Source organism: Monodelphis domestica, chromosome 3 (assembly GCF_027887165.1).
Source record: "Monodelphis domestica isolate mMonDom1 chromosome 3, mMonDom1.pri, whole genome shotgun sequence".
Classification (NCBI taxonomy): Eukaryota; Metazoa; Chordata; class Mammalia; order Didelphimorphia; family Didelphidae; genus Monodelphis; species Monodelphis domestica.
In genome coordinates this window covers 344,917,420-344,935,177 of record NC_077229.1, presented here as the reverse complement: position 1 = coordinate 344,935,177, position 17,758 = coordinate 344,917,420, and the positions used below count along the sequence as shown (strand labels likewise).

Here is a 17,758-nt window from a genome sequence, read left to right as displayed (position 1 = left end):
CATCGAAGAGTCTGACATGACTGAATAACAAAATAACTCAATTCTCATCCCTTTCAAATTCTCTGCAACATTTGACACTGTTAAGTGCCTTCTCTTCCTGGACACTTTATTTTTTTGAGTTTTTATGATATTCTCTAAGATTTCCTTCCTATCTGACTGCTTCTTTCCAGTCTCCTTTGCTAGGTGTCCATCTATGTCATGCTCCCTAACTGTGGGTAAATTCCCAGACTATCCTTGGCCCTCTTCTCTTCTGTGTCTATTCAGTCTCTTGGTGGCCTCCTCAGCTCCAGTGACTTTAATTCTCAATTTGATATATATAGATACACACACACACACACACACACACACATATATATATATATATATATATATATATATATATATATATATATATATACCCCCAGCTCTAATCCCTCTCCTGAGCTCCAGCCTCCAGCTTCCTCTTCCATATTTCAGACTAGATTTCTATTAGGCATGTCAAACTTATCCTGTCCCAATCAGGACTTACCACCTTTTCCCAAAATATAACTCTCTGCTGAACTTTCCTACTTCTGCTGAAGGAACCACTCTGAGCCTCTATGAAGATCTATTTTTCAAGAAATTTTAAAAATGCCATCAGTGACCTAGACCAGAAAAATCCCCTCTGCCAAAGAAATTGCTTTGAGGAGCAGCTTGATTCAGAAGGTCTAAGAAGGGGAAGACCACAGCAATAGAAGCTGTCCCCAGAAATCAGATAACTGTAGCATGAAACTCTGAGTTGCTGGAGTAACGGGCTGGGCAGTGGAGTTTGCGTCACCTATCCCCTTTCATGTTTTCCCCATATGCCATTATTTTTTTTTTGTTTGTAAGACCTATATGCTAGAAGAAGAGTGCCCTCTTTGTGGTTCACTGCCCATGTGTCAATCAACCACTTTTTAACATCGTGTTAAGAAACACCCAAGCATCAGAGCTAAACCCTCCATGAGATGAACAGTACCTTTGGGACCTTACATATTTTGATGAGTTGATCCTAAAATTTATAAGTATCTTATCTATAGTGATTCACTGGGGAGACTGTCTCTTCAAGAATCAGAGTGGGGTTTGAAAGGATTTATTTTTAGCATATTGAATTATTTCTATTTTGGAAACTCTGAATGGAAGCATAGACATATCTTTATTCCTTTGTTCCTAGGAAATTCAGAGAAATGCCTCACCCCAGAGATTCTTCACTGTAGTCAGATGGACATAAATGTAGCAACATCAAGTCCTTCAATTCCTCATGAAGAATCAAAGCAGGGGCAGTTAGGTGACTCAGTGGATTGAGAGCTAGGCCTAGAGATGGAATGCCCTGGGTTCAAATCTGATCTCAGACACTTCCTAGCAAGCCATTTAATCCCAATTGCCTAGCCCTCACTGCTCTTTTGCCTGGGAACCAATATACAGTACTGATTCTAAGACAGAAGGTAAGGGTTTTAAAAAAAAGTAAATGCAGGGCCCTTCCTAGCTGTGTGAGCCTGTGTGAATCTTAAAAACTACTCAGACTATACTTTAGAAGATTTGATTTAGCTATTTTCTTATTGTAACAATGGAGATACTTGGTCTAACAAGAATCAGGAATGTCTTGGGAACTTTACATTACTCCACCCATACTTAGACATACTTTAGGGGAAGATAAAGTTGTAAACTCCTGATTGAACAATGAAGGTACTCAACTCATACCTTATAGTGAAGCTAGAACTTTAAGCTAAGTCTATTTTTAGATCTAATACAAAAGGGTGTTAAGTACCTATAAAGGTTAAATTAATCACAAATGGTCAAGTAACTCACAAAAGGCAAGCTTAACAAAGAAGTGTGAAGTACTCAGAAGATATAATCTAACCAGAGAAGGTGAGAACTAAAGAATGGTGAGAACTAAAGAATGGGTAGTCCTGGAAAAAGCATCTACTGTGATTGGTAGATGTAAAAATTTAGGGGAGGTGACATAAGAGAAAATTCTCTTTAAAAAGAGGCTAAAAGTCAGTTCAGGGAATTGAACTCAGTTCAGGAGACTGAGTTCAGTGAAGGACTGGAGCTTCCTTGGAGACTATCTCCTGGTGAGTGATAAGACTGACTCCCTTTCCTTTAGACTCAGGAAGGCCACTTTGGCCAAGGCCTTTAACTATTGCCTGGCTCAGCCTGAGCCAGAGCAGTTTAAATTAATTCTCTCTCTCTCTCTCTCTCTCTCTCTCTCTCTCTCTCTCTCTCTCTCTCTCTCTCTCTCTCTCTCTCTCTCTCTCTCTCTCTCTCTCTCTCTCCCCCTCAATTCCTTCTCTCTATATTAATTAAAATTTCCATAATTCCCAGCTGACTTGGGTTTATTATTTGGGAATCATCCCTGGTGACCAATTATTTATATTTAAGTCAAAACACTAAAATTATCCTTACACCTGGACAAGTCACTTAACCCCCACTGTCTAGCTCTTACCATTCTTCTGCCTTTGACAGAAAGTAAGAATTTAAAATTTTTAAAAAGAATCATTTCAGGGATCAATTTTAATGGGGCAAAACTAGATTCCCACCCTGGCCACATTGGAAGCATAGAACTGAGTATGTTACTAAATGCCATCATCCAAGGGATGGGGAGGAGTTAAGAGTTTTAAGGATCACCTCCTCATTGACTAGTCAATGGGAATATCCAAGAGAGAGACTAAATAATGAGCACTCTATTTAAGGATCTACACAAGGGTCCTTCCTGGCCTTTGATCACCAGGAGAGATCACTGAGCAATTAATTTATTGATTAATGCTAACCCAATCAATCAACCAATAAATTGATTTTCTTACCCAGAAGTCAGTCTTTGAATTTTTCATTATTACACCACCATCTTTATAATCTCTTGGGTGTACTACCTCAGAAATATACCATTCCTTATTCCCTAGTTTCCAAATCTTGTGATTTCTCCTTTTAGAGTTCTCCCACCCTTCCCTTTTTTTCTATTCTCCTTCAGGTCTTTATCACCTCCTACCTGGATTATTGTATTAACCTCCCCACAATGCCTGCTCTCTGGCCATCATCCTCACTTGCCTCTCACCCAAACAGCAAGCTCCACTTCTGGGTCGGTCCCCCATCTTTAACAGATGATCTTTTGTCTGGACTGCCTAGGCCATAGCCTTCCCATGCCTCCTTCTCTTTCTGGCCTCTCCCTTTCTTGTCTCCCCTTTACCTCTCCTATTAGAACATAAATTGTTATTTAATTTCAACTGGGCTGGCCCTGCAGGAAAGAAATCCTTTTGATCCTTTATTCTGTTCCCCATAGATGTTTTCTAATCCTAAACTGTCCAGTTACATCTCATGGTGAGGACATCTTCTATTGCTGTCTTTCTAAAACTTAAACAAACAAAAGGATAAAAAAAGAATGTAATGTAAGATTTAAAAGAGTGGGAGCCATATAACTAATAGTTAAAATGTTTGAAGGCTTAAACTGTAATGATTAAAATAGTAAGCTACATGAGGACAGGGAATGTCTTGATTGATTATATTAGGACCACCACCACCAGTTAGCACAGTACTTGGTAAATGGTGAGAATGTAACAAATGCTCTCTCTAAATAGTTATTTACCTTCCCAACCTGTATTCTGCAGCCCAGCCAACCAGGACTGCTTGCCGTTCCTCTCATATTATATATCATCTATAATCTCCATGCCTTTGTGCTGGAGGGATTTTCATCATGCCTGAAATGTACTCCCATCTTATCTCCACTTATTAGAATCCTTTCTTTCCTTGAAAACTCAGTTCAAGAACCACCTTCTCTTTGAGGCCTTTCCTGATTCCCTCAACTGTGAGTGCTTTTGTTCTAAAATTACCTTTCTACAGACTTGTATATGCACATGTTAATAACAGAATATACATTCTTTCAAGGTAGAAATGTTTCATTTCTGCCTCTATATCCCTGGAGCCTGGAACAGTTCCTGGTGCTTAGTAGGTGCTTAAAAAATACTTGGTGATTGATTGAATGAAGTATTGGAACATAAAGGTTCATTCCTTCATTGATATTTCCAACCTATTGTGAAGTCCTTTTTAATCCTTACAAATACCATGTAGACTTTGTGGAGCAGCTAGGTGGCATAATGGATAGATAGAGCACACAGGGCCTGGAATCCAGCAGACCTGTGTTCAAATCTGGTCTCAGATTATCTGTGTAACTACTGGCAAAATAACACCCGAAATAATATTTGTATAGTGCTTAGCAAAAGCTTGACACATAGTAGGTGCTTAATGTTTTTCCTCCTTTCTTCCTTTCTTCCTTCTTCCTTTCTTCTTCCCTCCCTCCATTCCTTCCTTATATTCTTCTATCCATCCTTCTCTCCTTCCTTCCTTCTTTTCTTCCTTTGCATCTTTTGTGATACTACTATGGGCTACCTTTCAAAGTGGTCTTCCTGTCTCTGGCCCCTGTCTGCAACAACATATCCTTCATATTGTTGTCAAATTGACTTTACGTTTACAAAAAAAATATGATTCATAAGAACCTACGATAGCTTGCTCTTGTCTATGAGGATCAAATCTCATCCCCTTCATCTAATTTTACCAACAATAATAGCAACAGCGGCAGCTGGGAAGCTCAGTGGATAGAGAGCCAGGTCTAGAAACTGGGGGGTCCTGGGTTGAAATCTAGCTTTAGCCACTTCCTCGCTGGATGACCCTGGGCAAGTCACGTACCCCTCACTGCCTATCTTGTACTGCTTTTCTGCCTTGGAATTGTCATGGTGCTATTGTTTCCAATGGCTTTGTGTTGTTTAAAATTGCCTTGGTTTCTAGATCTTGATGAGGAATATGAGGATCAATCTGATTAAAAAAGGACACATTCCCTGTGGTGCCTGCTTACTAACAGGCAGTTTCCCTTGGGGTTTTCTTCCTAAAGTGGGAAAGAGGGCTTGGGTTCCACAGGGCTCACAGTTGGCACAGCATCTCTCTGGCTTTCTTCCCTTTGTGAGAAAGAATGACCTAGGCCCCCTAGAGTTCATGCCTCAGTTTACAGAACTGATATTTTGTATCAATTCTAAAATATAAAGTAAGGGTTTAAATAAACAACACTATCAGTAGCTAGAATTTACATCTAGTTTAGGATTTATAAAGTACTGTACATTTGCTACCTCATTTGATACAATTGACTCTGGGAGGCAGATACTATTATTATGTCCATTTTATAGAAACTGAGGCACAGAGAAGTTAAGGGACTTGCCCAGGGTCACACAGTAAGTGTCTGAAGCTGAATTTGAAACTAGATCTTCCTGACTCCTGAGTCCAAAGCTCTTGTCCACTCTACCACCTAATCGCCAGATTTTCCTGGCCCTTCATTATCTGCTCCCCACCAATGTACTCAACCTAACTTTCTGTAGTTCAAACTGAACCATAGTTAAGCCAATCTCTTCAGTGTTCTTTCAGTATAAATGAATCTACATTTTACAGATGATGAAACTGGGGCAGAGAGAGTCAAGTGACTTGCCCAGCCAGGGGCACACAGTGGGTAAGTGCCTGAGGTCAGATTTGAACTTGGGAAGATGAGTCTTCCTGACTGCAGGCCTGGCACTCTACCCACTATGTCACCACCTGGCTGCCACATTTCATATACACTTAATGAATAATTTAAAATCATCTATCTATCTACCTATCTATCTCTCCCAGATCTTTCCACTCCCAAAGTATACACCTTGTTGAGCAGAACCACATCCAAATCATTCCAAATGAACAGAAACTCCCCCTTCCTTTTAAAAAAGACTTTTAGAATATTTATTAGCAGTGAATTTTCCCTAATACCCTTGAACTATAATTTAAATCTATTTCTTTTCTGAAAAGAATCCTTCCCATATTGAACGGCTGTAGTTATCAATGCTTTCCTCAACCCTCTCTCTTCCAGGCTTAAAAATGAGATACTTTCTTCCCATAGTGAGCCAAACAGAACTTACCTGCTGGAGTCCTTCGGTAATAGACGTTACTGGTGACATGCCACAGGTCAGTGACGACAGCATATATCCATCTGAGCCAATGGAACTATTAAAATTTCCTTGCTGGGAAAAAAGGAAATGTTAACATTCATGGCAGGAAGATATTCTTTGTTCACTCCTCTGTTCAAATTCATGCTGACCTTTGCTAAAGAGCCCCAAACTCTGAATTCACATGTGTTGACATCTATTTCGTTAGGCAGGCTAAGGGATGGACAAAGCACATGCCTTGTGCAGAGAAGTCTTTGAACAACTCTGCGGACACTGTCCAAGTGCAGAGAGCCAGCAAGGGTCACTTTAAAGCATTGGGGCCATTTGCTCTGAATCGGAGATAAAGCAACATAAACAACCCCTTTCACAGGTATGAAATGGTTCTATTTCTCCTTTTAGCACTGGTCACCCTCCTTGATTTTTCTGGAGTGTTTCGATGATGTTGACCAATCCCTTTTCCTCCTGAATTTCCCCTTCGCCTTCAGTTCTCATGACCCTGGCTCTCTCTGGGTCTCTCTGCTCTGTCTGGTCAGTCCTTCCTTTACAGGATTCATCATCCATGGCAGGCCTTTCCTGTGTGGGGATACCCCAAGGCTCTCTCTCAGTGACCTCATTAGCTACCGTGGGCTCCACTCTCCATATCTATGCAGAGCACTTCCAAACCTATATCCTTGGTCCTCACCTCTCCTACATCCCACTCCGGCTTCACCAAGTTCACCGCTGGGCATAGACTGTCCTCCAGGCATCTCAAAGTTAACATATTCCAAACAGAAACTCATTCTCTTTCCTTCGAAACCCAACCATCCTACCAACGTCCCTGTTCAGTCAAGCTCCTTAATGATAGGAATTATTTCATTCTTTATTATATGTCTATCACCTACTATACTGTCTCAGACAGAGCAGATACTTAAACGCTTAGTGAAGGGTATATCACAAAGAATTCTGGATTTGTAGAAAAGGGACATGGGTTCAAGTTACAACTGGCTTTGCCTTTTGGATAAATTACTTAATCTTTCTTTAAGTCTTTTTTTTCCCTTTTCTATAAAATGGTTTGGATTAGATGACCTCTAAGGGTTTTTTTTTTGTCTTAAATCTATGATTTTAAGTCTTAAATCTACAATCCTCTGATTCTAAAAGGCTAAATAACTCATATACTCTCTGATCAACTTCACTGTCTTATTTATTCTAATTAACTCAATTTAAAGTTAACTTGACAACTATATTACTATAAGCTTTCTCTTAAAGTGCACTAACCCTGCTGGTTCAGAAAACCCATCTGCTAAAAGGAAATTATGAGATACCCTGAAAAGCTATTACATTTTATAATTACTAGTTAACACCCAGAAAAATGGTAATGAGCAATAGGAAGAAGAAAGAGACAGTAGGCTGTTGGCAGGTTAAATAGGAAAGTAAACCTCTGAATAATAATTTTTAAAATTGCTTTAAAAATGGAGAAGTAGTAGGTATGTAACATATGACATCTTTAGGGTGTATGATTTTTAAAAGCTCATAAGCTCCTCTCATTTGAGATTATAAAATAGTCTTTTGAATGAACTTGGATTCTCTATGCTATGTTCAAAATTCTGTCAATTTAATTAGTTATTAAATAGAGTAAGAAAGAATGACATCTGACATTAAATATGGTGAATTCTATCCACTCTATTAATAAATTAAATCAGTTCCATTAAAGTGGCATAAAATTAATGTGTTGGTTAAAAATAAAATAAAATGATTCATGCTTTAGAGTTCCAAAAACAAAAAACTGCATGTGATTATTTATGTTTTGTAATAAGCTTGGGGGTTGTATCTTTCTAAGCATGTGTACCACCAACCCAAGCAAAAGGGGGGGGGGGAAGTAAATTTTACTTACTGTGGCATCTTTGACAATTTGTTTTGCTACCTGTTCTGGTTTGCAAAGCGACGAAGATTCTGAAATAAGTTGAGTCTCTAAAGGCTTAGGAAGAAGAAAATAAATGTGTCAATATTGTTAAAAAGCTAATTAAAAGAAAAGCTTTGATTACTTGTTCTCAGGAAATAATTTTCTAGTTATTTTAACTTTCTCATGTTGATCAAGTCCTGATAATGCAGGAAAAGGTCTGAAATGTCTGAGTGTAACACGCATCCCCTGGGTCAGATATAGGAAAGGGCTGCTTGGCACCACCTTCTCTCCACATTCAGAGGGAAGTTTGAGCACACACAGAAACCATCCTTCTCCAAAGGTTTGTTGTGAGTATCAATGGCAGCCTTAAGTTCTTTGCAAACTTTTTAAAGTACTTTATAAATGAAAAATAGGGAGAGGTGGCTAGTAGCACAGAGGATAGAGAGTTAGGCCTAGAGACAGGAGGTCTTGGGTTCAAATCTAGCCTCAGACCCTTCCTAGCTGAGGGACCCTGGACAAGTCACTTAACCTCCATTGCAAGCCCTTACTGCTCTTCGGCCTTAGGATTGATACTAGGGCAGAAGATAAGGGTTTGCAGAAGTAAAATGGGAATAATAACACCACCACTTCACAGGACTATTGTAAGGATCAAATGGAACTGTAAATGTGACAAGCTGCAAACTCTGAGGCTGGGGCTGCAGTGGCCTGAGCCCTCAGAGCTCCCGAGTCCAAATGGTGCCTTTTCTTCTCCTGAGGACAATTAGACGATCAGGAGACATTCCCTGGTCTTCCCCATGCCTAAGCGGTGCACTTTGAAAGGTAGGGCTGAAAGGTGACCAAGGTCAGTTAGCGAGAGAAGATGCCTGCGTGAGACAAAAACAAAAAGACTCCGTCCTGTATGCTGAGGAGGGCAGGATTTCTGGCACCAGAATCAATCTGAGAGGAGTACTGGAGGGCAGGGCCAGGTTGGCAATCAGGAAGAATCATCCTTCTGAGTTCCAATGAGACCTCAGACACAAGCTGTGAAACGCTGGGCAAGTCCCCTAACCCTGTCGGCCTCCGTTTCCTCATCTGTAAAATAAGCGAGGGAAGGAAATGCCAAACTGCTCTAGGATCTCTGTCAAGAAAACCCCGGACAGGGTCACAAAGAACGGGGCAGGACTGAAGCTAAACAACACATAGGAATAAGGCCGTCTGAGTCAGAAATGCCCAACGCAAGACCCGTGACACACATAACACGGCATCATGCTGGGCCAACCTTCCAAAGCAAAGGCATTTCATCACCGAAGATAACCACATAATTTGAACGACGACAATATATTTTCTGAAATGTTGTGAAAGATGAAAGCCAAGCCATAGAACTGACATGAAAATTCCTGAGATATGGGGATCACCAGATCCAGACTCCAATGCTGGCTCCCTGGAAGGTGCTCCTGGCCCCGCGGGGTGTCATTACTCTCTAGCACACCCCAGTGCTCGTGCTTCCCCCAGAGCCCCAAAGGGCCAGTGCGGAGCGCTGCCTTCCCCAGGGCCGCCCATCTATCACTGTACTGGAGAAAGAAACTCCACTTAGAGAGTTAACCTAGAAGCTGAGTAAATGTCTCCTGATCGTCTAATTGTCCTCAGGAGAAGAAAAAGCACCATTTGGACTCGGGAGCTCTGAGGGCTCAGGCCACTGCAGCCCCAGCCTCAGAGTTTGCAGCTTGTCACATTTACAGTTCCATTTGATCCTTACAATAGTCCTGTGAAGTGGTGGTGTTATTATTCCCATTTTACTTCTGCAAACCCTTATCTTCTGCCCTAGTATCAATCCTAAGGCCGAATAGCGGTAAGGGCTTGCAATGGGGGTTAAGTGACTTGTCCAGGGTCCCTCAGCTAGGAAGGGTCTGAGGCTAGATTTGAACCCAAGACCTCCTGTCTCTAGGCCTAGCTCTCTATCCTCTGTGCTACTAGCCACCTCTCCCTATTTTTCATTTATAAAGTACTTTAAAAAGTTTACAAAGAACTTAAGGCTGCCATTGATACTCCCATTCCAAGGACACAACTCTATTTACCCAGTGTTATAAGTCTATTTAGCAGAGCTTCTCTAAAAACAGGCTCATCTGTTCTACCCTAAGATGAGACATCTGCCTTACATTTAAATGGTGGATGAAATAAATGAGTGAAAGAGACTGAGAGAAACAGAGACTAGAGAGAGACAAGGAAAGAAAGAGACGGAAACAAATAGAGAAAGAAACAATTTCTAAACAATAAATATAGCTTACAAATGCTGAGGCTTTGGCACATTAAATGCCAATTCTTCTTTTGAAGAGATCTTAGGACTTATTAAGCAGCCTTACAGAATAGAAAGAAACTATCATTAATTTCATAATTTAAGTGCTAAGGAACAACCACTCCAGAAATAGTATAGTACATCAAAAAATGTAAAAATCGATAGAGTTGGAGTGTGGATATGGTCTTGGCTCTAATGCCTATTTGTGTTTGATCACAATTGGCTTTACATCTGTGAAACTCCATTTATTCATCCATGAAATTGGAATGACAATACTTTCACTGCCTACTTTAAGAGGATGCTGTGAGAACCTTTAATTATTATTATTAAACATTAAAATTGAATTAATTATTATTAAACACTAAAACTTTTTTCCTTAAGAAATAACACTATAGGGGGCAGCTAGGTAGCTCAATGGATTGACAAACTTAATCCCCATTGCCAGACCTTATCACTCTTCTGCCTTGGGACCAATACAAAGTATTGATTCTAAGAGAAAGGAACGAAGGAAGGAAGGAAGGAAGGAAGGAAGGAAGGAAGGAAGGAAGGAAGGAAGGAAGGAAGGAAGGAAGGAAGGAAGGAAGGAAGGAAGGGAGGAAGGGAGGAAGGGAGGAAGGGAGGAAGGGAGGAAGGGAGGAAGGGAGGAAGGGAGGAAGGGAGGAAGGGAGGAAGGGAGGAAGGGAGGGAGGAAGGGAGGAAGGGAAGAAGGGAGGAAGGGAGGGAGGGAGGGAGGGAGGGAGGGAGGGAGGGAGGGAGGGAGGGAGGGAGGGTTGAAAAAAGAAAGAAAGAGAGAGACAAAGAGAAAGAGAGATGGAAAGAAAGAAGAGAAAGAGAACCAGAAAGGAGAAAGAAAAAAAGAATGAAAGAGAGAAAGAAAGAACATTGCAACTTTCCAATCTTATCAGACACAAACAGAATGGGGATTTTTTGCACTTCACACAACGTCCAGATCAGATAGATATTGCAAGAATTATTGTTTTTGGCTTTTCCCTGAGGATCAAGAAGGCTAAGTGGTTTAGTCACCTAATTTGTAAGTGTCAGAGTACAGACTAGAGTCCAGGTCTTTTTGACTCTTTAAGTGTTGGATTTTCTTGAGAAAGATACTGGAGTGGTTTGCCATTTCCTTCTGTGACTAATTTTTATAGATGAGGAACCAAGGCAAATAGACTTAAGCAACTTGACCAGGGTCACATAGCTAGTGTAGAGATCATTTTAGGGTTGTGACTTAAAATCTAAATTAATTGGTTGCCAGAGAAAAATGCCAAATAAAATACTCAAGTCAGTCTGGAAATTTATGGTAATTTTAATTAATATAGAGGGAAGGATTTAAGGAGAAAGAGGGAAAAGGATATAGAATTTCTCCCACCTGGCCTATGCCAGGACAAGTTCAATACCTCCACCTCTAGGTCTCTGAAAGAGATTAGAGGCTTCTAAGAGGATAAAGTTTGGAAGTAAAGGAGGAAAAACTCAGCCAGAAATTCACCACCAAACCGGAATTAGCTGTAGCCACACCAAGATGCCAAAAGGCCTAGCATGCTGCCACCAGCCACCTCTCCGTCGCCAAAAGGTACTAGAGAGAGGAAGTGAGCCAAATATATAGACTTTTTACTCTTGTGTCCCCTCCTCACATCTATCAATTTTCTCATCTAATTTTCACATCTACCAATCACATCAGAGGCTTTCCTTCAGAACTGCCCATTCTTTAGTTCTCATCTTCTTTGATTAGATTATGTCTTTTGAGTTACTTAACACTTCTTTGTTAAGTTCACCTTTTGTGAGTTACTTAACCTTTTTGTGATTAATTTAACCTTTATAGTTACTTAACACCTTTTTGTATTAAGATCTTAAAATAGACTTAGTTTAAAGTTCTAGCTTCACAATAAAGTAAAAACTAAGTACCTTCATGAGATTACAATTTTATCTTCTCCATAAAGTAAGATCTAAGTGAGGTGGAGTAATCTAAATTTCACACTAGTAGGAGTATGGCACATTATCTACATCACCTACATGCCAATACAGTATAGACACACATACTGTGCTTTAAGAAATGATGAATGAAGGAGCCTCAGAGCATTGGACACCTGCTAAATTGTGATTATGGGTGAATTAGTCAAACTTCACGTTCAGGAATACTCTATGATAAGAATTCTTAACCTGGAATCAGCGCAACTAAGCTGAACTTAATCCCATCAAAAGACTCCAGAACTCAGGGAAGCCCAAGCTCCACACCCATCCTCATTGACTGCTGGACTTTAAGTCAACCAAAAGCCTCCAGAGGACAGGTAAGCTCAAACCCCCAACAACCCTCCCCCAGAGACTACACCGAGAGATCTTCTGTTAAAGCTCCAAGGGGGGAGACAGATAGAAGCCCCCAAAAAATAAAAAAATGAGAGGAGCAAGAGCACAGACAAATACAGGGAGTAAAGAAGGGGTGAATTTGAGCAAACAACAGAAAAAGAAGAAAGAAACTACAATAGACAGCTTCTACTCAGCAAATGGAACAGAGGGGGAGAGATCAGCAAACGATAAATCAGAAATCCCAGCAAATTGGATACAGGCTGTGGAAGAACTCAAAACACAACTAAGAGAGGCTGAAGACAACTGGGAAAAGAACTTAAAAATTAAGATAAGTCATCTGGAAACAGAGACACTTGAACAAAAACGAGAAAATAGTGTCTTGAAAGCCAAAATCAACCAGCTGGAAAATGAGGCAAAGGAGATGAAAGATGAGGCAAAGGAGATGAAAGATGAGATAAAGAGGATGAAAGACGATCTTCAAAGGAAATCAGACCAGAAGGAAAAGGATGACCAAAAAGCCAGAGATGAAATCCAATCTTTAAGAACCAGAATACAACAACTGGAATTAAGTGGCCTCACAAGGCAGCAGGACACTATAAAACAAAACAAAAAGAATGAAAAAATTGAGGAAAATGTGAAGCATCTCATTCACAAAACAGACGATTTAGAAAATCATTCGAGAAGAGACAATTTAAGAATCATTGAAATACCAGAAGACCATGACAAAAGAAAAAGCCTGGACATAAAACTACAGAAAATTATTCAGGAAAACTGCCCCAATATCCTGGAACAAGAGGGTAAAGTGGAGATTGAAAGAATCCACAGATCAACTCCTGTTTTTAATCCCCAACTGACAACACCCAGAAATGTTATAGCCAAATTCAAAAACTATCAGACCAAAGAAAAGATATTACAAGCTGCCAAGAAGAAGCCATTCAGATACCACGGAAACACGGTAAGGATAACATAGGATCTGGCTGCATCCACACTGAAGGACCGAAAGGCATGGAATATGATATTCCAGAAAGCAAGGGAACTAGGTCTACAACCAAGAATCAACTACCCAGCAAAACTGACTATATTCTTACAGGGGAAAGTATGGTCATTCAACACAATAGAAGAATTCCAAGCATTCTTAAAGAAAATACCAGACCTGAACAGAAAATTTGATGTCCAAGCACAGAACTCAAGAGAATCATCAAAAGGTAATTAAAAAAGAGGGGGAAAAGAAAAACAAAACAACAACAAAAAATTTTTAAGAGACTCAATAAGTTAAAATATGTATCCCTATAAGAAAAGAGGTCATTGGTAACTCTTAAAAACTGTTGCTATCACCTGGGCAGCTAGAAGAATTACACTTAGAGGGAACAGTGACAAACTGTATAGGATGAAAGGACAAGACATAAATAGGTATATAGATATATGCATGCGTAAATACGTATACATGTGTATCCATATATATATACAACCAGAGCTAAAAAAAAAAGAGGTTAATACTAAAAGAAATGGGAAAAGAAACAAATGGGGGTAAATTTATCTGTCACAAAGAAGCTCATGGCAGGAGGGGTGAGAACATCGATACACTGGAAGGGTAAAGAGGGTGGAGATAGGAAATACTCAACTCTTACGTGCTTTGAAACTGACCCAAAGAGGGAAGAACAATCCAATCCATTGGGGAAGAAAATAGATTTGCGCCCTATAGGGGAGTAGAAGGGTAAAAAACAGATTGGTGGGGAGGGAAGCAGTACAAGGGAAGGAGAGAGTGTGTGTGTGTGGGGAGGAATTTTTAAAAGACTACAGGGGAAAATAAGGAAAGGAATAAGAAGAGAGAGGGGTAGAAAGGGAAGTAAAATAAGGGTGGGAACTAGGGGGACTGACTATAAACAAACATTGGTGTAGAAGGAAATAGTGAAAAAAGAAAAGGCAGGACCAGAAGTAGAAATCAAAATGCTGGGAAATACACAGCTAGTAATCATAACTCTGAATGTGAATGGAATGAACTCACTCATAAAACGCAACCGAATAGCAGAGTGGATTAGAATCCCAAACACTACCATATGCTGTCTGAAAGAAACACACATGAGGAAGGTAGATACGCATAGGATGAAAGTAAGAGGATGGAGCCAAACCTATTGGGCATCAACTGATAAAAAGAAGGCAGGAGTCGCAATCATGATATCTGACAAAGCCAAAGTAAAAATAAATCTAGTTAAAAGAGATAGGGAAGGTAATTACATCCTGATAAAAGGCAGTATAGACAACGAGGAAATATCTGTACTTAATATGTATGCACCAAATGGCATAGCATTCAAATTTCTAAAGGAGAAACTAGAGGAGCTCAAGGATGAAATAGATAGAAAAACTATACTAGTGGGAGATCTGAACCTTCTTCTATCTGAACTAGATAAATCGAACCAAAAAAATAAATAAGAAAGAGGTGAGAGAAGCAAATGAAAGCTTAGAAAAATTAGAGTTAGTAGACATATGGAGAAAAATAAATAGGGACAAAAAGGAATACACCTTCTTTTCAGCAGCACATGGTACATTCACAAAAATTGACCGTGTATTAGGGCACAAAATCATTGCAAACAAGTGCAAAAGGGCAGAAATATAAAGGCAACCTTCTCAGACCACAATGCAATAAAAATAATAATTAGTAAGGGTATATGGAGAGATAAATAAAAAATTAATTGGAAATTAAACAATATGATTCTCCAAAACCGGCTAGTTAAAGAACAAATTGTAGAAACAATTAATAACTTCAATCAAGAAAATTACAATGGTGAGACATCCTTTCAAAACCTATGGGATGCAACTAAAGCAGTACTCAGGGGGAAATTTATATCCTTGAGTTCATATATTAACAAATTAAGAAGGGCAGAGGTCAATGAATTGGGCATGCAAATTAGAAAACTAGAAAGTGAACAAATTAAAAATCCTCAGATGAAGACTAAATTAGAGATCCTAAAAATCAAAGGAGAAATTAATAAAATTGAAAGTCAAAGAACTATTGATTTAATAAATAAGACTAGAAGCTGGTTCTTTGAAAAAACAAAGAATTTGGAAAAAAAAGAATTCTTAACCTGGGGTCCACCAAATACTAAGAGAGGGGAGTCAGTGGAAAGATTTCATGATGTCTGTAAATTTGTTTTTTCAAAAAAAATATTTTGGGAACTATATTTCAATATAATTGCTTCCTTTGTAATTGTTTTTATTTTATTTTATTTCATGCATTTAAAAACATTCTGAGTAAGGTTCATAGGCTTCACCAAATTGCCAAAGAAGTTCATGATGCAAAAAAAAAAAAAGATTAGGAACTCCTAGCACAGAGAGAAGAGAGTCAGTCAGCTTTGGAGTCAGAATGGCCTATGTTTCAAGTCATGCCTCTGATACAATAATGGCAAAGTGGCAATGGCCAAATCATTTAACTTCCCAGTGACCCAGACAACTCCCCAAGATAAAATTACAGAGTTAGTACTGACCTCGATAGAATACATACACACACACACACACACACACACACACACACACACACCTACTGCCCTTGTATTCAGGCAGTTGTGACAATAATGGCCATATAGTCATTCATTTATTCAACAAAACATGTGAGTATAAAATAGAGTAATGACATATTTATAAAGAAATGTACAGTTTTCAAAGTGCTTCCCTCACAACAAACCTGTGTATTATTATCTCCATTTTGCAGATGGAGAAACTGAGGTCAAGAGAAGTTAAAGAAATGGCCCTGGTCACAAAGTTGGTGGAGGGTGGGTATGAATCACTGTCCTATATGTTTCTGGGTCTACAGGAGGTATGCGATATGGTCTCTGCTTTAAAGTCTAGTAGTGGAAATTTGATATATGGACACACAATTATTAATATAAGATACAATGTGAAAATACAATAAGACAGATATAAAATACTCATGAGAATTCAGGAAGGAGAACTTACTTCTGGCATCTGGAAAAGTTTCATGGAGGAGGGTGGCATTTAAACCAGTCCTTAAAAGATGGACAGGAATGAAAGAGATAGAGATGGAGAAAGGACATTCTGTCGTTCTTCAGTTGTTCAGTCACGTTCAACTCTATGTGACCCCATGGACTTTTAGGGTTCTCTCAGCACAGATTCTGGAGTGCTTTGCCATTCCCTTCTCCAGGGTGCTTCCAGTGTGCCAAGGTGACTAACACAAACAGGGAAGGTAGAAGGAGGTGCAAGTTAAAGGACAGGACTAAATCCTGATACAGAAGTCATCTATATGAAGAGAGGCAGCACCTCAAACCACAAGAGTGAGCAAAACGACCAAATGAGAGAATGTAGGGAGAGAAAAGGACAGAGAACTGAAATCTGGGAAGCAAAGATAGTTTGAGAGTGGGAAGAGGAAGAGGAACCATTTGAGGAGGCAGTGAAGGAACAAACAAGATAAGGGAAGAAAATCTCAAAAATTCAATATCATAAAAGCCAAGGGAAGAGTTTCAAGGACCAGATGGGTCAACAGTGTCAAAAGTAGCAAAGAGTGAAGAATAAGAGGTAGGGCTTGCCTTGATGAGGCACTGATTCTGAACAAACAAATAATGAGTTAATTCAACAAGCACTTATTAAAGCTGTATTTGTCTTAAGTCATCAACACAGTACTAAATGGCCATAGAAACCTGGGATTTGATAAACCCAAAGATCTGTGTTTTGTGGGGGAAAACTCACTATTTGGGAAAAACTGTTAGGAAAACTGGAAATCAGTATGGTAGAAATTAGGCATAGACCAATAACTCACACCATATAACAAGACAAAGATAAAATGGATACTTAATCTAGAAATAACAGAGGATACTATAAGTAAACTAGGGGAAAATGGAATGGTTTACCTCTCAGATCTATGAATAACGGAAGAACTTATGACTAAATAAGACATAGAAAACACAAAAAGTTTAAATAGATAATTTAAATTATATCAAATTTAAAATTTTTTTTGTACAAATAGAACCAAATACAACCAAGATTAGAAGGGAAATGACAAAGTCGGGGGGAGATTTTTTATAGCAAGTGTCTCTGACAAATATATGCAGAACCAACTTTTCAAATTTAAAAGATTATAAAGCACTCCCCAACTGGTAAATGGTCAAAGGATATGAATAAGCAATTTTCAGATGAAGAAAGTAAAACTATCTATCTATAGTCATATAAAAAGATACTCCAAGTCACTATTGATTAGAGAAATGCAAATTAAAACAACTCTGAGATACCATCTCTCACCTATCAGATTGGCTAATGTGACCAAAAAAGGAAAATGATAAATGTTGAAGGGGATGTGGGAAAATTGGGACACTAATATACTATTGGTAGAGCTGTAAACTAATACAATCATTC

At 39.2% G+C, this 17,758-nt stretch overlaps 1 protein-coding gene across 2 annotated transcripts in view; it reads right to left on the bottom strand.

The window, feature by feature from the left end:
• KDSR (3-ketodihydrosphingosine reductase) overlaps nucleotides 1-17,758 on the bottom strand; it is a 69,471-nt gene that overhangs the window by 5,619 nt on the left and 46,094 nt on the right. For both annotated transcript variants that reach the window (XM_001365366.5, XM_056824235.1), the window contains 2 exons: nucleotides 7,819-7,902; nucleotides 5,922-6,023 (listed from right to left, as the gene is read on the bottom strand). In XM_001365366.5, coding sequence (XP_001365403.2) covers nucleotides 5,922-6,023; nucleotides 7,819-7,902 — 186 coding nt within the window. The remainder of the gene's footprint in view (nucleotides 1-5,921; nucleotides 6,024-7,818; nucleotides 7,903-17,758) is intronic.